Source organism: Canis lupus, chromosome 4, assembly GCF_011100685.1.
Source record: "Canis lupus familiaris isolate Mischka breed German Shepherd chromosome 4, alternate assembly UU_Cfam_GSD_1.0, whole genome shotgun sequence".
NCBI classification, from domain to species: domain Eukaryota; kingdom Metazoa; phylum Chordata; class Mammalia; order Carnivora; family Canidae; genus Canis; species Canis lupus.
In genome coordinates, this window is record NC_049225.1 from 62,033,641 (window position 1) to 62,056,581 (window position 22,941).

Genomic DNA, 22,941 nt, shown 5'->3' on the forward strand with positions numbered 1-22,941 from the left:
CGACCTAATATCTTAACAGATCTTAACCAATCTATGACTTGCTTTTGACAGAATATCTTTTTTATACTTCTGTTGAGATAGCAAAGAGAGATTGTTCTGAAGGTTGTTTGTGAATAACATTCTTGAGTTCTTAGGCAAGTCTACATGTAGATTTATGAATGCTGATTTAGAGGCTACTGGGTCAGATTTTATCTGGGGTAGAGCTTCATTCTTTAATTGGAAATAATTACTCCTTTTTCATTCCATGCTATGCAGTATCCCATGGGTTTACCATTAAAATGAGTTCTTACAAATAGAGCATCTGTACAGGGAAAGAATATGATCTAGTCATTTTAAGTATACTACTGGTTCTTACACCATGGCCAAAGGAAGTTTGGTTAGGCTTTTAAACCCTTTTTATCTGATTCCCTCTAATGAGAGGAGAGATGCCATTCATGGTGTTGAAAGCAGCTAGAGCTGGATGGTGGTCCTGCTACTTGGTCTGAGGTGGGATGCTCAGCGATGAGGAAGTATTGGTAATGGTTAGAGGGAATGAGGTAATAAGGCTACTCAGAGGAAAACACAGTACATTTAGGATTTTCAGGGTAATGATTTTGGCAATCCCAATAACAGTACTTTTATGTTTTGGGAATGTGAAAAGGTGGGAGTGGAAAGTAGGTTTTTTAAGTAATGACAGATGTCTCCCCTTTTGAAAAGTAAAGCTCTTGAAGAGTCACTCTCTAATGACAAATGCTAGGACTCCTTTATGTCATTGGGGACATCTACTTCTTAAAAATATTGCTCTGTAGGCAGTTAGGAAGTTGAGATATACACCAGTCTATAAACAAGTTCAAGGTTGATCTCTATTTCATGCACAGGGTGTGGAGGTGGATCGTGTGGCAGCTCCACTGTCATTTTGTCCCCAGGCTCACTCATGCTTGGGTTCCACTTCATGTGCCTGTTATCTCTGGGGGCCCTCATGCTCTGAGGTAGTTGCTGGAGCTACAGTAAGTCTCACAGACTTATGTAACAAAGTGTGATTCTACAGAGTGGAAAAAGAGCTGAGAAAGGCAGGAGAGCCAAAGGGTCCCTCTTAGAGTCTGTTCCCTTTGTGCATCCTTTCCTTACATCTTGTTACGGAGAACTTACACGACCATCCCTAGCTCAAGGTATGGCTGGGATATATACTTTTTTTTTATTCCAGGGAACATAAAATAAATAAGTTAATTGTCATTTGGGGAAAAAACCTTTTCAGCTGAGGGTTGTTAAATCAATTTGTACAAAGTACAAATTGGTGTGACTTTCCAAGGTGGAACGGAGGAATGAATGTGGGACAAGGGGTAATGAGCAATTCTCTCTCAGCTCTGAGGGGGCCTGTAGCATTGCCCTGGGGTCTTTTCAGTAATGCATTTCATTCAAAATAAAGAAACCTAGTAGTGTTGATTCCTTAATGAAACATTCCCCAAGATGAAATCATCAGCCACTTTTTTGAACAATGGCACCAGTGAATGGAACTTTCTGAAAGTTTAGATTAAGTTTAAGAACTTTACCCAACAAATTATCTTCTGAGCTTGATTTTTTTTTTTCCATTTTTATTTTTATTTGGAGGTTCATGCATACAGCCTTTGGCTTTCAGCCTCGTCTGTACCAAAGTTCTTTAATCATACAGAGTTTAGTTTCTTACGGATATCTGAAGAGTCAGACTTTTGCAAAATCAATCTGCTAGGGCTTCTTGACCTTCAGAAGGAATACATCTTTAAGAGCATTTTGGCTACCATGGGAATCCGGGATCCTGTATCTCTGCTTCCTCTGCACAACAGATTACAATCACGATTGTGACTTGTGGCATTCTAAGCTCATGCGGAAGCTCTTACTTGATAATAAACCATGAAAACAATGTCAAACTGTATAAAGTTAGGTTTATTTTGACTCTATACCAATTTAATATGCAAAAAAAATACTTTTCCAGTTAAAATAAATCCATACACGTTTGGTCTGCATGGTTTTTCAAGTGGGCACGAGTTTTAGGAATCTGAAGTTGATTGGGTAGAAGTGAAAAAAAGGAATGCTGCGTGGAGCATTCAGAGACTGAAACCTCCATCTCCTCTAAATGCAGCCCATTCAAAATGTTCAATATTTAACAAGGAGGGTTTCCTTTCTATACAGGATTTTTTTTTTTTTTAAGAGGAGGTTCCAGCAGAGGGAGAGGGTGAGAAATTCTCAAGCAGGCTCCACACCCAGCATAGAACCGATGTGAGGCTCGATCTCACAACACTGAGATCATGACCTGAGCCAAAATTAAGAGTCGGACTCTTAACTGAGCCATCCAATCCCCTACAAAGTTACTTTTCTGTAAGGACTCTAGACCTATATGATCTAGTAAGAATTAAATTAAATAAATGCTTATAAAACTTCTAGCAAAGAATTAAAAATTGGATATTTGAGCAGAATTGAAATTAAGCCATTATAACAAATCCCATTTCTTAATGGTATTGAATTGTTACTGCCTATTGAAGGATCTGCTTTATAGTCTCATGATAAAACACTATGCCACACAGTCTACTATTCAGGTCTGACTTGAGCTGGCCTAAAAAGAGCAGACAGGAGGGGAAAAAAATTCAGCTATTTGCTCATAAAGCAGATGTCAGAGTATAGCAGATTTTCTTTAAAGAGGGAAGCAAGTCAAGGGGGGAGAAGTCAGTTCTGTGGGACAAACATTTAGTTGTAATTTCTTATTCTTAATCTCGTAGAGAATGTCTGAATGTATCCAGACCTCATTTGCTGTTTGTAGAATTGGCATTCACACGGTAAGCAACGTGTATTTTTGCAGTACCAAATGTCATGAAAATATAAATGAAGAACTGAGTGTTGGAGAGCATGTGGAGCAACGGGACTTGACTTGTCCTCCATTGCTGGTGGGAGTGTAGATTTCTATAACCATTTTGAAAAATAATTAAGTTGAATGCCAGTATATTCTGTGACACGGGCAAATCTCCCAAGTATATATCTCAGAGAAATTATTCCATAATTATAAGACGACATATGCAGGGACTGTCCCTGGGAAATATATTCATAACAACACAGTATTACAAATGTCCATCAGTAATAGACTGGATTAATTGTGGAGTTCTAATTTCCTAGTATGTTATACAGCCACAGAAAGAGATAATCTAAAAATTGTACATGAACTGCAGCTATATAATTGACAGTGAAGACATTTTACAAGCGTGATTTTGAATGAAAAAAAAAAAAAAGCCACAGGAAAATACATGCAGTTTGATCTCATTTCTACAAAGTTCAGAAATGTAAAACTAAGCAACATGTTGTAGGACTACATATATTGATAGATACACCATAAAGATAAGCAAAATTTCAGATGTTACCTTTTAGGGTAGTAGTACTCAGCAGTGAGTGATTTTTGCCCTCCAGGGGATACATGGTATTGGCTGGAGACCTTTTGGTTGTCACAACTGAGCTGGGGGTGGGTGGAGTTGGGAGTTGGGGGGTGGTGGCAGTGGTATGCCACTGGCATCTAGTAGGTTGAGGCTAGGGGTATTGCTAACCATCCAGCTATATACTGGTTAAGCACATAAGAATCTGGCCCAACATGCTGATAGTGTTGAGATTGAGAAACTCTACACTGGGAGATTGGAAGGAAGGGGGAAAAGGCTTTAAAAGCTTCAGTAATAGTCTACTTAACTTGAATGGCATACACATAGTGTTTGCTTTATATTTATTCTTTAAACTACATATTTCCTTTATATGCTTTTTTGTACATAGGATGTATTTTGCAGTACAAAAACAAAATCCTAACCCATGTTAGCATTTTTTTTTTTTTCACATCCATCTGTATCAGTTGACTCAAATGCCCTGAGCCAGTTTCTTAATTCAGAAATATGGGGTGGCATCTGTGTACAAGACCATGAAAAGACTTTTCTAGTCATAAGACTCAGTGACAAAAGTTTGACTTTTCCCTTTGAAGGCTTTTAGGGAGAGGGGCTTCTGAGACTGGACAGGGAATACAATGATGTTTACTTCTGAAGACCAAATTATTTCCCAAGGAAGGACTTAAAAAATGTAGTGATTTTTGTATCCCACCTTGCACAGAAGAATTCTTCATAAGTGTGCACAAAAAGTTTAAGGAAATTGTTAAACAGATAAATCAAGAATCCTGAGTAAATGGTATCACCACAGGTTGTAGGATTGAAGGCAGGGATCCTAATTTGTGCTTGCTTGTCCCGGTATCTTCCACGGTAATTTGTACAAGACTGGGACAGGAGAAGTTCTCAGTAGCTGTAGGTTCAATTACAGTCCATTAAAATGAGCAGTTTGCAGTTTTGCCTTAGTTTGAATTTAAGAAGAATCAGATTTTTAACGTATCATTTGTTTTAGCTGCTTATCTCTGCTAAATATCTTTATGTATTTTATATGTTTGTGCAAGTTGCCAGATTTCCATATATAACCTTTCCAGCCTCAAAACAAAATTGGGTGGTGTTTGTCTGCAGTTAGGTGCATAGGTAACTTGGGAGCTAGATGTGTTTACTTTATATAAAGTTACTTCTTGAGCATGATTTTTGTTTTTGAGTCCTTTAAGAAGCAGATGCCAAATTGGGATCCGCATACAAGAGACGAGTTAGGGAAATGTCTGGATGACGGGGGTGAGGGCAGGGAATGCAAGAAGGTAGAGAGCCTTTAAGACTTTAAGACTTCCCACCGAGAGTGGGAAGAAGGAAGGAAGATTGGTGGTGGTGGACCTTTAGGTGGCGAGGAGGTCCTGAGAAAGTCTTGGGGGCTGGTGGGGGCTTCCCTGAGCAAAGCTGCCTGTTGGAGGGGCCAGACTCCAGGATCTTCTGCATACCTAGGCACTGGCTGGCATTGGCCTACAGAGGTACAGCCTTCCATGGAGGACCCAAAGTTGTGGCAGCTAGAGGCTGAAAGTCATCTGTGCTTCTCTAGATGAGAGATCTGAGCATAGCCACCCCAGGGAGTCAACACAATATGGTATTTACAACTGGAACCTATGAATCCTGGCCCTGTTGATGTCAGACATTCTTCAGTTTTTCTTGCATGCCTAGCGCTTAGCCTGGGCCAGGGACCAAGCAGGTGTTTAGTCCCTACTTATTTAATAAAGAAGCTGTGGCTGTAGACGAATTCTAAGGTTGATAAAAATTGTCCCTCAAAGGAGAGTGCTACAGACTGAAATGGTCCCCTCCTCCATTTCTTATGTTGAAGCTCTAACACTCAGCTTGATGGTATTGGGAGATGGGGCCTTTGGGAGATCATTAGGTTTAGATCTAGTCTTGAGGGTGTGGCCCTCATGATGGGATTAGCCCTTAGAAAAGATCATAGTTTGCACTCTTTCTGGGCTATATGCACACACAAGAAGGTGGCCTTCTAGAAGCCAGGAAAATAACTCTTGCCAGAACTGGACCATGCTGGTGCACTGATCTGACTTATAGCTGAAGGAAGACCTAAATTTTAAGTCACCCATTCTACAGTATTTCATTATGGCAGCCTAAGCAGACTAAAACAAGGAGGGGGAAAAACTTGAATTGTAAATAATATAAACCTGAAATCTTCTTGGTACCTGTTGGAAATAAATTATAAATTTTTAAAGAAATTAAAGATCATGGCTGAGTTTATGGGATGAGAAATGGTGTTAGGGGACTTATTTCTGCATATTTCTAACATTGCCAAAAAGCAGCTGATTAAGTCCTTAAAAAATAAGGAAAGAAAAGTCGTAGTTTTTATATATTAGGAATCCATAATGTGAACAAGACAGAAATGGACTATATACAGGACAGATATGCTGCAAACTCCCAAGGTAAAAATATATCATATTCATGTGAATGCATACTGAATCTTAGGCATTAAAAAGTGTAATAAAAATCATTACTGAGATGACAAAAGGTGTTCTACGCATGCCATCCAGTGTTCAGCAACATTTGGAATAGATAGAGCTTTCTTTAGGAATCAAAGGGAAATGCTTATTTAGAGTGCCCTAAATCAGGAGACTGAAGAAAATAAATCTTATGTTGGTTGTCTAGGCAGGAAACTTAAGCCACAGGTGGAAGAACTTAAACTTTCTCAGTTATAATGGCTACCCAACCCCAGAACAAATTGAAACAGTGAAGCAGAAAAGTCTTTCAAACCAAGCCTCTGCTTGGAGGGGCTAGCTTTTCTTTCCCATGCAGGGCAGCACAGGAGATAATGTGTATTCTCTTGAATGTGATATCCTGATGTATTACAAAGAAGTAATTTAGTTTTTGAAACAAAAGGAGTCCTGTTACATGGATCTAGACTATTTTGGGTATTAGACAACATTCACTGGGTTTTGGTCAGGAGGAAGGAGGGGAAGTAAGTGCAGGCCCGGAGTTGACATTACAATTGTGAGTCTATGATTTTGTGAAATCCTGGCAGTGGAAACAGGCCATACTTGAGAATGATTTTTGAAACGAACCTTCTGCAGTCACTTGTAGATTAACTGTGGGCTAAAGGGCATAGTAGGGCTTAGTTTAGGACTTCCCTTTGGAATATCAGGATGAGTGCCCTCCTGGGAAACTACAGCTCTAGGGACTTCTGAGCTGGGAACTGTGACTGTCATAGCAGCATAGCAGCTGGTGGTAGCCAGAAGCAGGATAGAGTGGTAATCTCAGCATGCAGCCACCTTTCTGTTGGAGTGTGAACCCCTTTGATTAAAACTAAGTGAAGGGGCCTGAAGGGAATGAATGACGCCAAGTTAGTTATTCAGCCCCTAGGATGGTACCAGCTATAGCACACGACCCCACTGGCCTATTGTTGCTTCTCTTGTATCCAACACCTGCAGGAACTAACAATCAATGTAGTGATGACCTACATTGATCTGACCTAAAGAATACCAGTAACATAACCTGCATGGTTAGCGCTTTTGCTTAGTAACAGAGCTCTAAAAACTCTAAATTTGTCTGACTTTGCGGAAAGTGCCAAATACTGTTATTTCACTAACAAACATTCTTTAGAACAATAACAGTTCGTAAAAATGGGATCCAGATTCATCCTGAGATGGATTCATTCAGTAATGGGGTAGGGGTTACCATCTTATTTAGCTAGGACACTTGCTTGCACCTGCCACATGGCTAATATTCAACTTATGTGACATTTCCCCCCCAGGAGGGGATAGGGAGAGCTACTTTTGCTAGTACAGTAGAATGAGAGAATAATTGCATATTAATACTACTAACACTGAGTATTTTATTTAAATTCAAGTTAACGTACAGTGTATTATTAGTTTCAGAGGTAGAATTTAGTGATTCATCAGTTACATAAAACACCCAGTGCTCATTACATCAAGTGCCCTCCCTAATGCCCATCGCCTATTTATACCCCACTCCCACCAATTCTCATTTTCTGAAACTGCTTATTTCCATCTGGCTTTTTAAAGGTCTGAACAAATCCTACCCTAAACTTTGATTGAGTTCTTATAATGTACAGTACCACATATAAGGATCCTGCATTGTTCCTTTTGCTGCTGAAACCAATTACTATGAATCTGGTGGCTTGAAAGAACATAAATTCTATTATTGTTTTGGAAGTCAGAAGTCTGAAGTGTAGGTTTCACTGGGCTGAAATCAAGATGTTGGCAGGGCTGTGTTCTTTACCCAGGCTCTAGAAGAGCATCTGATCATCGGCTCTTTGGGCTGCTGGTGGTTGCCTGTATCCCTTGGCTCATGGTTCCCTTCTAGCACTGACAGCATGCCAACTGCTACTTCAGTGGTCACATCTATTTTTGCCATCACAGATCCTTCTTGGACACCTCTAACTCTCCAGTCTCCCTCTATGTAAGGATCCTTAGTGATTAAATTGGGTTCATGTGGATAATCCAGGCTAAACTTCCCATCTCAAGATCCTTGATTGAGTCACATTTGCAAAGGGCTCTGTTGCCATGAAAGGTAACATATGAATGGGTTTTGGACACTGGCACATGGCCATCCTGTGGAGGGGAAGGAAAGCCTTCTCTCTCCCACGGAAACCAAAGAGAAAAGTCTAGAGCGCTCGGTACAACTGCTCATTGTTTCTAGAGGGGAAAAAAAATCAAGGTAGGCAAGTCCTGGTGCTGGCTTTAGGATGTCACCATCATGTACAACACCAAAGTTAAATATTTGTCAGATGGACTGAAAGTAATATATGTGGGATCTTCAAATATTGACTCTAGCAACAAATTCAGGAGCACGTTGAATATGTGACCATGTGGAGAGAACTGGTGTTGACCTGTTGTGCAGAAAACTCCAGCCTAAACATTTGTTGTGAACGGTGTGGGATGCAGTGATGGGTGCAATTATGATAAATGAAAAGCTCCAAGATAAAATGAGGCATCCCTTAAGTGAAGAAACTCAGCATAATTGTAGACGATAATGGAACAGTGGCTAATGAAGATACTGGTTTGTCTACTTTAATAAAGATCAAAGTAACTGTGACTCGAACAGTAAGTTTTTATTTCATGTAAAAATCTAAGCTGGTAGTCAGTTTGGAGGCTAGCCTTTTGCTGCATGAATCCATTAGAGACTCAGACTCCTCTTTGTGCTGCCACTGGCCAGGTTCTTCTGCTCAAGCACCAGCTGAAGACGGCTCACCACTCCTGCATCTTTCTTAGTCTCTGGGAAAAAAGAAGTAGAGGACAAGCAGTTCCCTTTATGGGCATGACCTTGGGAGTTCCTTGCATCACTTACCCTCACCTCCCAAGTATGGGAACTTGAGTCACATGCCTACATCACTACAGAGGAGGCTTGGAAATGGGGCTTCTAGTAAGGATGGAAGACTCTAGGGATTCTGTTCCTAAAGGGAAAGAAAATGGACATGGGGGACAACTTGCAGTCTTTTTTTAGGAGGAAATGAGCTAAGACAGACTAATGGCTGGAGCATAGACCAGTGCAGTGTACCTTCAGGAAAGTTGCCTGTAACCATTGTCCACATACACATTGAGCACACAGTGTGGCAATGAGAATGATTTTGTGTCTTTGTGATGAGTCTAGTTTCTGGTTGGATCAATAATTGAGACTTTTTGGGCCAAGACTTAATCTAATGTTTTATTTATAAAAGTCAACATAGGTGTTTTTGTCCAGACACCTGTGCACGTTTCATGAGCATTGTTCTGGGCAATTTTATTTTGAAGGGTGTAAGTGGGGGGTTATATGCTTTAAAACCTAGGAAAGGGATCCCTGGGTGGCGCAGTGGTTTCGCGCCTGCCTTTGGCCCAGGGCGCGATCCTGGAGACCCGGGATCGAGTCCCACGTCGGGCTCCCGGTGCATGGAGCCTGCTTCTCCCTCTGCCTGTGTCTCTGCCTCTCTCTCTCTCTGTGACTATCATACATTAAAAAAAAAAACAAAAAAAAAAACAAAAAAACTAGGAAATGAGGGCTAGGATTGTTTTCTTCAATAAAGTAATATTTTCAAGTAAAGTAGGAGTCTCTGGCTAATGTTGCTGGCTTTCCAGGTGGGGAATTTAAAGTTTTACATTTAATGAACCTGTGGAGAGCCACAAATATCCATCCTAAAGTCTGTTTATAGAGAAAGAGTTACACCATGGAATGTTTGAGATGGACAGGACAGACCTTAAATTCTTTTTAAACATCTTTTGCAATTAGAGCCCAGATTAGAGCAAGATAAAATCTGTTTGGGTTAGGTGTTTTATTTTGGGGAATGAAGAATGCATTTTTTCCCTCCTCTCAAGATGGGGACTAGTTTGCTGCAGACCTGAAAGACTCAAGCATAACTCCATTGAAGTGGTCCTTCCCATTGAGTCTGACCCAGACTGAACCCACTCCACCTCTGAAACCCCCCAAGGCCTGAGCTTCCTTCCTTCTTCAGTGACTGGCACAACAGCCCATCCAGTTGCCTTTCCGGGTGCTGTACCTATACCACCTGTAGCTCTATGCTTCCTTCCTGTCATCTCAGGTCCCAGTTTCTAACCTCTCCTCTCTGCTGCTATTCCCTGGCTTCTAGCACCAGCGCTTATTGCCTGGAAAACCCTAACAGCAGCCCCTAGCTGGGCTTCCCTTTCCAGTCTTGCCCGCGTCTTCGTCTCTTTCTCCACTTTGTACCACAGCAGAGTGGTGCGGTGCAGTATGCATCTTCATGGTCTATGAAATGCAGATGTGCTTATGTGGAGAAACTTCTCTGTTGGCTTCCTTTGGTTCTAAAGGGAAAGCCCAGGATCTTTTGTTTAGAAGGGGCCCTGTGGTAGCTGGCCCTACTATCCATGTAGCCTTCTCTCTACCTCCTCTTCCACCTCAGCATTCTGTATCGCGGGCACAGTCCTCTACTCTCAGCCCCTGGTCTGTTTTTAACTTCCAGCACTCTGTGCATGCTAGCCTCCCGGAATGAGGGGCTATATGTCACCTCTTCCGGGAAGCCCTACATGACCTCAACACCTGGGTTAAGTGCTCTTCCTAGGTGTTCCCTGTCTTTGTACCCTGGAACCTTTTCCCAGCCAAGGTGCTTGTGTCTCTCTGCTTTGAGTTACTCTTATGTTTTCTCTAGCTCTAAGCTCTGTGAGGGCAGTGACTGTTACTGTTTCTTTGTTCCCTGACACCACCACCACCACCATCACCATCACCACCCTTCACCCCGTCCGATGGCTCTTTACCTTCCATATCGCCACTGACATTTACTGAACACGTACAAAGTGTGCCAAGGCCTTGATAGCTTAACTCCTTTAACTCCACAATCTTGCGAAGAAGGTATGGTTATCCTTTATAGTAGCAGAAATTGGGACATGGCGTGATTAAATCTTTTTCCACGTGATGAAGACAGGATTTGGAGGTAGAAATTGAACTGATTTATGCTGAGTTCTAAACCCTTAGCCTTTGTACTTTACTGCCTTCCAGATAGTAGATATTCTCTGAATTCAATTAGGAAAGCTTATCAACACTTTTCTTTTTTTTTTAGTTCAATGACCTTTTTGGAAAGACAAGGCTAGTTATTTTGCATAACGTTTTTTAGTTCAGATCTGTAATTGTTTCTTCGTAACTAGATGCATTTCTGGCATTTCTGGCAGAACTACTACATAAGTGACATCGTGTCCTCCGCGAAGCTCATCAAGGTGCCTGATGCCATTTTCTCCTCTTTGATGACTGATATTAAATTCATAATTAACCTAAATCTGAGGTTGATATTTTCCAGCTTTATCCAAAACTCAGACTAGATCCTATTTAGAGACTAGCCTGTAGTATCCTTTACACACATAATGCATAATCTGTATCTTTGGATGATAGCGTTATAGCATATTTTGAGGTCAGGTAAGGGACTATCTAAATTCATTATGGCTTGCTCAAGTTTTGGAAAGTTTTTAGAATTTTTTTTTATTTTTTTAGAATGTTTTAATATAGATGGAATTTTAGTATTTTCCCTTACTTAGGTTTGATAAAACCTCATTATTACATTAATAATATACAATGCATTGTATCCCTGGTGGTTCTTTCCAGTTGAAAGCAGAGTTAAGAGTTCAGCTCTCATATGTTTACTCTGTTTCACTGTAGATGGTCCTCCTCAGCTGGCTGCCTTTCAAGTCTTGGTGGTGTGAAGTAATAGCTATAACTGCAAATGTATTATCAGTAGTAGAGAAGAAATTCTAATTATATATTCTTTATTAATAAATTTACATATGAAATGTAACCTTTCTCATCTCCTGTAGATACCTTGACTTTTAAAAACAAAACAAAAAGGCAATAAAAAGTGGACTAGTTGCATGAGGATCATGCTTTACAAAGGGCCATTGTGAAAATTCTTTTGGTAATTATCAACTATAGCTGTGTGGTTGGGTGGAGAGGCTCCTTTCTTGATAAGAAACATTTAGAGTCAATGAACTTGGGAACTGAAAATGTTTTTAATTTTCCAAATTAAATGACATGGTAGCCCTTAACAAAAGTATATCTAATTGATGGAAATTTCCACACTAGGAGAGGTGCATTTTTATGTTGTCTCTTTTCACGGGTGGTTGACTTTGTTTTCTTGAGAAAGGTTTAGTGGTTAGTCCTCAGGACTAGTACTTTTCTCCTGATAGGGGGAGTAACTTGTTTTTGTCAATGATTAAATATTACTTGAGAATGCAGTCGCTATCCAGGATATGGTTTACCCACATTCATAGCTTGGTAACAAAATTGTGCTTTAGACTTTAAGCAGTGCCGGTAGATGAATATTGTGTATATAAAGGAGAATATAATTGACCCTGGTGATTGGTCTTTGCTTTGTAGAACTCAGATTTCTTTAAATACTGACTTAAAATAACACAGAAAGTGAATCTGAACAAAAGGCTTTTTTATGCATATAGCATTTTGGAGAGTCAATCTGTGTCCTCTGTGGTTCGCTGGGGGTTTTGGCTAGGGCTCTGACATGCAGTAGGTGCTCAGTCACTATTCATTAGGGTGGGTATGCAGTGGTTTGAGGTAAGGGGGAAAACTGAGTGCCTTGCCTGGACTCTGGAAGGCTCAGGCAGCTCCAGCAGAGGGACCAAGCACAGGTCTCACAGATTGTGCACTTCCATTTGGAAGGTCCACGAAGGCAGGGAGTTTTGCTGTTTTGGTCACTATTGTGTCTCTAGGACCTGGATACTGTCTGGAATGTTGCAGGTGCTCAGTTAATATTTGTGGAATGAATGACTACAGCTCCAATCAGACTATTCAAATTGGTATATAATATCTTCCCCTGGGATACAGAAGACTTTCTAAGAGTCCTGTGGGCCCTGATAGGACTAAGGAGATCTGTGTCCATCTGTGTAGATTCTTATTTCACTTGCGCTTTCACAATTACCTGGCTCTTCCAGTTAGGAGGGAAAGTCACTGCTCTCACTTTTCTAGTTTATCATGGTGCTTGGCCTTGGGTACAGAAACCTCCAAGGCACAAAACAAAGGAAAAACTCTGAGGCGTTTTCGGTGTTGGTGTTGACAAAGCAAATGGCTCAACTGTGTCCAGGATCAATTATTTTCAGTTCTTTGCTTTCAACAAAATTGGAGGGAAATGTACTCAAATTGTCAGCTGATCATTAAAAGTAACATTGATAAGTCACGATGTGATTTGTCATATAATCAGAAGGAAGTTGAAATAATTGAGTGATACCACTGTAGCAAAAATTTCTATTCCCATCTTTTTATAAGATACAAATTTCTCAGGGCTTATGTCTACATAAAATATGATATGGTTCAATATCAATTCTGAACCATATCTTATTCTAGTGATAAGTAATAATCATCTATGCTCTGTAATAAATAAAAGATAGCCCATCCATCTCATTAAGAGAAAGATTTCCAAAAAGTTGGTTTGTTTTGTTTTGTTTTGTTTTTTTTACAATAGACTTAACCAGCCTTTATTACATATTTGTTTTGACCAGTTGTAGACCAGGAATAATTTTATGACTCAGTTCATAAGAAAATATTTTTAAATATTTAAAACCTAGGTAATTACACGAATCATTTTCAGGTAAGCATGGTAGAGTAGTAAGAGGTTTTCAAGCATAAAAATATATTAAGATTAAAATTCTTGGGACACCTGGATGGCTCAGCGGTTGAGTGCCTGCCTTCCACTCAGGGTGTGTAATCCTGGGGCCCTAGGATCGAGTCCCACATCGGGCTCCCTGTGAGGAGCCTGCTTCTCCCTCTGCCTGTGTCTCTGCCTCTCTCTCTGTGTCTTTCATGAATACATAAATAAAATCTTTAAAAAAAAATTAAAATTCTTTTGGAGACATGGAGAAGAGATGAATTCTAGAAAAGAATAAAAATGATAAAGCTGAAGAGCTTTTTTCTTTTTTTTAAAAGTTTCAGATCTCTAGTTAGAACTTTTATTCATGTAAAACATCAACCGTTTATCCATAAATGTGGATATTTACAAGTTGGAGTTTGAATAGCACTTGAAAGTTTGTGTGCCAGGAGAAATGAGTGGATGGTGTACCTTCATCTGTGACAGGAAACCCACAGAAGGAATAGTTGGGGAACACAGATGATCATGGCTTTAGGTGTAAGCTGGAGGTACCATGTTGGAAATACATTCCTGGAGTCTAAAGGCAATGTTAGAATTGGAAATTTGTAAGGTAAGAGGCTCTGTTTCTTAGGTTCACTGCACTACCCCTGTTGCTCAGAACACTGCCTGATCCACAGTAAGAGTTCAGTAATTTGTTTGATGGGTGGATATAATTTTGTAAGTCTTCCAAATAGAGAGAAATGCTGTTTTAGTCTGTGGTTCCATTGGTTCATTAGGTGCCTTTCTTTGATTTCCTGTTTCCTTTCTCTGTGGGGCCGTAGGATTATGGACAATGGGCTAGGAAGCATATGTACATGCATTTTTCTTTCTTATACTCCATGACTAAAATCCTGCCTTTTCCCTTTTAGTGCTTATCTTTTACCATTGTGATTCCTTTTGGCTATCTGTGCTGTGGGGGTAGAAAAATCTTCAAACAGAATTTGCTTCCTTGTATTTCAATATTATTTAATTTTGTTTTTCAGTGACAGTGATAGGTTAATGGGGACATTTGACCTGCCATTCTTCAGCTTTATCTGTTACAGGTTCAAAATGCAAATGATTATAGTTGGGTTATCACAAAACTGCTAAAAGGATTCTTTTGTACTTTTATTTTTTTTAAATGCAAAATTCACTTCAGCCTGTGATTAATGTTAAAAAAGAAAAAAAAAAGTGCTATACCATTGACCTGTAATCTTGTAATCTCTGCCTTAACATTTTCCCAACTATCATAAGCAGCAACTGGAAAACTTGATATATTGTTATCCTGCTTTCCCATTCCATTCCCATGATTTCAACCTGGATGAGAAGATAAGCCAGAAGATTTATTGCCCATTGGCCCCCTAATGCCCATTATGTTCCCGAATGTTAACTTGTTGCCAGTGCCTGGCAGAAGGAATTTAAATGCTTGTTCATTTCACTGAATTTCGTCATCTAATTTTCTGTCTAAACTTCTGATTTGAAGAGAACACAAACTGAATTGTTGTGCATGGAGGTGGGCAGAGAAAGCTAATGTAGGAATTAGACTTTTATCAGATTTAGAAGGGGAAAAATGTTCATTTTTGTGATTGCATGAAGAACACAAGAAGGGGATCTCAGCTCTGGTGGGAAAGAAAGAGCCGTATACTTTATTTTATTTATTAGAAATAAGAAAAAAATTGTCTGCTGGGTTCTGGGTTTTGTTTGTTTTTCCCGTGACCGCAAACTCTAGATATGGGATATGAAATAGGAATATAATTACAAGGAGAGAAAATAGATAACTGGAGTTTGGTCTTGTTTGTTTGTTTGTTTTTAAGGGGAGAGGAATTTCTCAGTATGAGGTCCTTAGATTGTTTAAAAGTCCCATAAAGGCAGACAGACTTATGAATTGCCAAGGCAGGTTCTGATTTCAAGCCCTGCCGTTTAGATGAATGATACTGGTCAAGGTATTTTGTAATCTGGGTCTTGTTTTCTTCTGAAAATGAGTTTTTTGTTTTTTAAGATTTTATTTCTTCATGAGAGACACATAGAGAGGCAGAGACATAGGCAGAGGGAGAATCAGGCTCCCTGTGGGGAACCCAATGCGGGACTCGATCTCAGGACCCTGGGATCATGCCCTGAGCCAAAACAAAAGACAGACACTCAACCTCTGAGCCACCCAGGTGCCCCGCTTCTGAAAAGGAATTTGAATGAAATTCTTACTGGAATTATTCTCCCCCCCCCCCCCCCCCCCCCCGCCACCCCCGGTTCTGCTTCTTGTGAACCTAGCTTTGGTTGTAAAGCAGCATTGAAGCCCGAAGCTTAGGTGGTGGCTTGAATCTTAGGAAAGAAGGTTGTTGAAAAGAAGCAGGAATATCCATTTGAATTTAGGATTTCATGTGGGAGATGATGATTTCGGTATGTTGTATGTTCATCTCAGAGTATTTATTCTATTGGCTTAATGATTTTGGGGGAAGGCCTAGTATTGAAAACTTGTATTATCCCAGATTAACACAAAACAGTAAGAATTTATTAAATGTATCAATTTAAATGTAGATTATCCTCTGAGACACATGTATGGGAAACTCCAGTTTGATGAGAACCCAATTTACTGGAGTCTTACTGGAATTTTTGCTTGCTCATTCCTAATGGTAAGAGCAAATGACCCCCTCCCGCCCCAGCTCCATCCAAAAGAGGGTGTGTGTGTGTGTGTGTGTGTGTGTTTATGTGTGTGATAGAGAGATTCAGCTCTATAACCTGTATAACCTACCTGTCCTGAACCTCAGCTTTCTGCTCTATAAAAGAGAACTAGACTAGATAGCCTCTGAGGATGTTATCAGTGCCTGTGCTGGATGATTAAAAAGATAATAAAATTCAGGCTTCTGAAGTTCTCTGGCTTTATTGCCTATTTCACTCCCAACATTTCTATAGTCAGGAAACGTCCATTTCAGTTTGAAAACTATGTATTGAATATCTATGTCAAAGTGCTAAGCTCTAGAGGTAAGAGAGCATCCTGACCATTAAGGGATCTATGGATGATTCTAGAAGACCTTTCTGAGTTGGCTTGATAAATTTGAGTATGGTGAGGCATTTTATCAGAAATCTATCTCATTAAGTCATATGGTCCAACTGAATTATGAGCCATAAATACCAAACATTAAAAACAAAATGAAGTCTATTAATGGTTGTAGTTGACAAGAAAGAAAGTGTTCTCTCCTGTAGGATATCATGGTCCATCCAGGCAATCTCCCACAAGATGGATATGGCTGGCAATGCCATGCTGCAGATGACCCGGGTAGGGCTGGGTGGCTTGCTCCTGTCATGTCTCTAAGGAAAGTCATGTTGGAGTTACCTTCTAACCTGGCAAACACTGTTCCTCACCTGCAGACCCTCATTCCTTGCAGATGAGAATAGGGATTGCTTCTTGTGGGCTGTCTCCCTCAAGGAGATGAGGTCAGAAGCAGGAGAAGCTTATTTCTTGGGCTTATAGGGCTAAGGCCTATCCAGAGAAACACGGGGTTTACTCATTAACTAGGCTGCATTCTAAATTCTGAGCTTGAGAGGCTTGGGATTGGTGGTGTCATTAATTGATGACTCAGATTGGGACTGCAGTGAAAAGTCATGATTGTATGATTTAGGGCACATTTCCTTTTCTCTCCTGGTCTTGATATCATCATCTGTAAAACAGGGGTTTGGACTATGGCAGCTGAAAGTTTCTTCTAACTCTGATTCTGTGTCCAGAAGGATGACCCCAAGTTATTGTCAGGACCTCAGTTTGACAACCACTGGAGTTTCATCCTGTTGAGATAATCCTTCACCCTAAAGACAGGAAAAAATAAGCTGTGCATTTTATAAAGAATGTTCTCAAATAAGGGTTTGAAATCAGGAGGATTTTTATTTCTTAAGTAGTAAATCAGCTTAACGAGAGCTCCGTGTTCCCTTGGTGTTCATGTCTACTTTGAGCAAGCATTGTGGTCTTTGGGTTGGGTTAATATGAATGGGACCTTTGGGACTTGAGTTTTAATTAGTTCCTGGGGTACCAAAGGTGAGAGACCAGACTCACAAGTAGCAGATAGCAGATCAGTGTTTCGAAAAGTGTGTTTGCCCAACAAAATCTTTGGATAACCTCTGGGATCTTGGCTTTCCCATTTTGCAGTGCCTCCTCTCCCACCTCCCCTTGGCTCTACGGGCTTTAGGGGTTACTGTGGCCTGCAGTCCCGATGTTTCTCAGCAGCTCTGACTTCACACAGACACTTGGGCAAAACCTGGGTTTTCCATCCCAAACCCCCTCTCCCTGCATCCTGCTTCTGATCTGGGTGGCTTCCATTGTTCCAAATCATCTTAAGCTGCCTTGGGGACTTTGGCTCAAGACAGAGTTCAGGTGCCCTGGGAAATTTGTATGTTCTGTAGCTATTCTAGGGACAGTGTGGGAATTAGATTTGGATTTAGGGTCAGCTCTTGATCCAGAACTTGCAAGGAGAGACGGTAGATGCCCTTAGAGTGTAGTTCTTCAAAGATTGGTAATTTTTTCTTTCCCCAACACTGCAATTTTCTCTTTAATTGTAAGCTACTTCAGATCCTTTTTTTTTTTTTTTTAAACGGGGCTAGCTGAAAATAATACATGAATTAAATAAAAACCTGATGTCCTTCTGTGCACATCCGTCTGTAGTAGGAAGACAGGTTGATTTCTGAAGTGCTTTAAGCACCAGCAGCCTGTGGTTCTGATGGTCTCGCTGACTTAGCTGGTGTCTACAAATAGTTCCCCTACCTCCACTTAAGTATGTTTTGCAAATACAAGGTGTTATTGTTATGGCAGCAAATAATGTAAGTCAATACTCCTGTGTTTATATATGGCTCTGAAAAGAAACCAACAAGAGAGAAGAAACCAACAATTGTGGTTAGAAAACAAGTACCTATCCCGGTTTTGCTGGAGGTGCTTTCTTTGTGTGGGCTTCCAAAGAGTCAGGTTTTTCCCAACAGGAAACCAGTAGCCTTTTCTCTGACAAGCAACCAGATACTTGGGTTATTTCTTACCAAAAACATTTTTTTAATTTTGGAAATAATGCATGATGATAAAAATGAATCTGCCAACTTCTGTGCTTCTTTACGTTGAACTTGGTTCCATATGGTCACCGGCTCTGACTCCTCACAACTTAGACCCAAAGCCTTGCAAGCATGATTTATTTTACAAAAAGGAATTCCTAACAGAGAATTTGGGATTTGGGCCAGTTGATCTTTCCAGCACAGGTCACGAGTCAGGGGTCCATTTGCCTATGGACAAATAGGCAATAGGTGAAGTATTGTTTCTAGACCAGTCTGCTGGGACTGGGTTTGGGGTGGGATTGCCCTAGTGGGGGGTTTGGGCAGGATAGGCAGTAATTCAGTTCTAATAGTAAACATTTATTATTATTATTATTTCCTTAAATTACGCTTCCAGATGTGAAATTGAATCTCAAGTAGATCATTTCAAGTCTTTCTTCTCCTCAATATGTATTACTAGAATCCTTCCAGAAACCTCCTTTGCACTTACACTAACTAGGTGTGAGAGTGACTACCCTCTTATATACCTCATCTCAACTCTGGATATGAAATGAAACAAAACCTTTACCACTTAAAATAGCAACATGTTGGTTTTATATAGCTTTTGAGTTAGTAGTGATTTTTATTTTGCCTTTTTTACTAGTGAATTGTTTTTCATGTTTATAGCATGATTTGTGTGCTTTAAATCCTTTCCCCTCTGTTTCTGTTACATTCTTTTTAAATGTCTACTGAAAGATAAACTGAGGCATAGTAAAATTTGAGTTTATATGAGCAAAAATCAATTTGAATCAGGAAGCACCAAAGATTTTTAGAAGAGGCGGAAGCAAAACAAGAAATAACTGGATTGGCTACGGTTTAAGTAGTTGCATTATTTGTGAAAGCCTAGTTGGCGGTTTATGATTGGTTGACCATAGTTAGGCTTTGATTTCTTAACCTTGAAGCATTTCAGGTTCAGGCTTTGGTTTGCTTTCTGCAGGCTGCTAAGGCATTAGGGCTACCTCTGTCTAATGACATTTTAAAATTAATTTAACACTTCCCCTTCCAGACATTGTAAGAGAATAAGCGCAAGAATAAGAAATGATTTGGATTTGTTTGGGGAATTATCTAAAGTAATTATATATGTATCTATATCCATAACCAGCCTTTCCTGGGAACATAAATTCCTAGAATTGAAGATTCAGGTAGCAAAAACAAGGCTACAAAGTCATGGCCTTAACTGGCACAAGGTCATGGTTAGCTTTTCTCTCCAGATTTTGACTCTAAACAGACAGGATAGAAATACATGCAGATCATAATGTGTGTGTGTGTGTGTGTGTGTGTGTGTATTTTGAAAGGCCAGCAAAGAGCTGGGAAGACTGGAAAGGAACTGAGCATTGCTAGTGTCTAAAATGGAAGGGCAGTTTGCTCTAATGCAGAGCAACCTGTACTAATGTTGATTGGCAAATGGTAACTTCGTATTACATTTTGTATCAACAGTTTTGTTAAGCTGTGTCACCTCCTTCCCCTTGCCACCTGCCATGTTGATCTTTTCCAGATAAAGAAAGCAAGGCCAGGCAGGCGGGGTAACTGAAGGACACACATATTCACATGTCTCCATCTTCAGGACAAAACCATTTTCCTAAGGACCTATTGTAAGGGAGGGAGAGATTTCCTTCTTCCATGCACCCCCCCCACCCCTTCTAGTGTCTGGTTTAGGAATTAAATTGATATGAGATAGGTCAACAGGAGAAGAAAAACCCAAAGTTTTATTTGCACATAGAAGCCCAGTAATGAAACTGAACCCAAAGATAGGAGGACAAAGGCAACCAGTTTTATAAATTTTAGAGACAAATTTGTGAGGAGTTGACAAGATAAAGAAAACAAGTATCTGGGAGCTATAATTAAGAATTCTGAGCAGAAAAAAAAAAAGAATTCTGAACAGGATTTAGGCTGAGGTAATAGATTAGGGGGAAACACCCCCACAAGGTTTGTTTCTATAGCTTTCTTGACTAAAGTCTCTATCTCTGGTGATGAGGATGTCTTTTTTACTTCTCAGTACAGGAAAATATTTTTCATATGGGAGATTTATTTCCTGCTTTCATAGGGACAGAGGAGGGTCTGAGTGTCCTTGTATTGGTATCCCAAGTAACTTCAATTCAAAATAAATATGCCATTGTGGTATATCTTGGGGTGGCCTGCCCTGGGCCCTTAAACTATGTGTCAAGTACCAGGTTAGGAACTGGGGATCAGAAATATTTTCTAAGGATCCTTTATGCAAAACCATCATGAGGGTCTTTATGATATGGAACCATTGAACCAAAAGAGGCTATTTCTTTATTCCTGTCAAGTCCTTTATGATTTATGTGTTCAGATTACCTATAAAAGAAAATATAGACTCCCAGCTTATTGTTCTAATTGGTCTTCAAACTCTAGTGGTGATGGGTCCAGAAGTTAGGACATTTTTTTCTGGGACACCCAAAAATCTTGAAAAACCCAAGCTTCAGATAGTTAAATCGGTTCCTTGTGTAGGCAAGCAATACAGCAAGTACCCAAGTTTCAAATGTGAGCACATTTGGAAATTGAGCACAATCTTGAAATGTGAGCACATTTGGAAATTGAGCACAATCTTGTTAACTCCTCCCACCCTGTAAGTTGGCAAAGGATTTTCATGATCTGATTTTGGATAGTGGGACAACCTCTGTTGAAGACACAGAACGTCAGTGCTCCATGTGAACAGAGCTTAACAGAGCAGCCTGCGTGGTTCAGTGGTTTAGCGTCTGCCTTCAGCCCAGGGTGTGATCCTGGGGTCGGGGAATCGAGTCGCACATCAGGCTCCCTGCCTGCTTCTCCCTCTGCCTGTGTCTGCCTCTCTTTCTGTGTCTCTCATGAATAAATAAATAAAATCTTAAAAAAAAAAAAAAGAACAGAGCTTGACAATCCCTAGTTTAATCCACAGGAGACTTTTTTTTTTTTTTTAAATAGAAACTGTGTATGATAATCCCAGTTTTTCTGACTCTATTCCATCACCCCAGCCTCCGTTTCCCAACTTGTTGATCTTGAAAGATTGCCGAAACTTGAGAAGTTCTTTTATCTTGGAAAAATACTGATAATTTCTGTGATGGTTTAACCTTATGCAATTACTTATAATATGTCATTTTAAACGAACTGAACCTCTGCCACAATTATACAACTAACCATAAGTTTAAAGTTTAAATTTGAATTTAAAATTAACCTACTTCAGTTTTCTCTGTGGCTTGGCAAAGCATCTGCTTGTGTTTTGTTGAATGAGCTTAGATTTTAATTCTGTGATACTTTAATCAGGTCTTTAACCTTCCAGCCCCCCTCCCTCACCCACAGCTGGTGTTGATGACATGTTGATTACTGGGGCACCGCTCTTGGCGCCCTGTAGGAGTGGCGTGGTCCAGCTTCATGATCTATCATGTCATTCTGACCAATCTCAATTGGCCCTTCTCACATGACACAGAGCCTCTTAGTGGCTATACTGAAACTGAAGTATGTTCAGGTAGCAAAAACATAGGTGGGGCTTCTAGGCAGCAAATATATTCCTTCTAAGGAACAACATAAGAATCTAAAAATCTGGACTTTAGAACTTTTCCTTATACTCTTTTGCAACTGAAAAAGTTTAAAGAAAGGAACTTTTTTTTTTTTTTTTTTTTCTGGGCAGCTGTGGGGGGAGAGTTGTTTTTGGGTTTTGCCCAAACCAGCCTACAGAGACGTTCTCTTCTGCCAAGATTTCCTTTAACTACTAGATCAGTGCATCTTTTGGTTAGTGTGTTGAAGCCCTTTCAATGACTCTTTAGAGCATCCTGGAATTTCCTAACACGTTGTCACCCGCTTAGTTTGGTTTCAGAGCCCTGCCTGATGACTCACATGGTGGCACTGGTTGTTCCAAGGACCGTAACTTCTCAGTTCTATCCTGCATTTTGGTGGTAGTATAGAATAGCATTTGCTTAGTTTGAGTATGGAGAAATTTAGAGAATTAGAAGTTACATGGGCCAGCTCTTTGCATACATAAAATTATGAAACATTAGCATAGCATGCACTTAAATAAAATTTATGTAGAAATTTAACCCTCTGCTTTGGAGGTTGTCAGCATTGACTGGCTGTTGGTATTTCATGGGTAGTTTTTAAAAAGGCTGGTGGCTAGTTTTATCCTCAGAGATTCTGATGTCATACAACTGCCATGTGGGCTAGACATTGGAGTTTTTACATGTTCTCCCCTGTGATTCCAATGTGCAGACGAGATAGAGAACCATTGCTTTAAAGTTGATTGTATTCTTAACTGGGGAAACTCTGGGTTTACCTTATGCTACGGGTATTCTTAAGTAGGAAAGCATGGTAGATTCTGAGGAACTTAAGATAAGGATCTGCTTGTTGGAGTCCTGTCCCTGGAGACTCTGAATCAGTTGGTCTGAGGTATTTAGGGAGAGCTCGTAAGAGTGCAGATAGGACACCATAGGAATTCTGACAGTGAAGTTGATC

General features: G+C 40.1%; 1 protein-coding gene across 2 annotated transcripts in view; it reads left to right on the forward strand.

The window, feature by feature from the left end:
* Positions 1-22,941, forward strand: part of ARL15 (ADP ribosylation factor like GTPase 15) — a 396,290-nt gene that overhangs the window by 27,436 nt on the left and 345,913 nt on the right. Inside the window, exon 2 of one of the 2 annotated variants that reach the window (XM_038535112.1) lies at positions 2,730-2,786. The exons of the other annotated variant lie outside the window; for it this stretch is intronic. Coding sequence (XP_038391040.1) covers positions 2,730-2,786 — 57 coding nt within the window. The remainder of the gene's footprint in view (positions 1-2,729; positions 2,787-22,941) is intronic. 2 annotated transcript variants of the gene reach the window in all.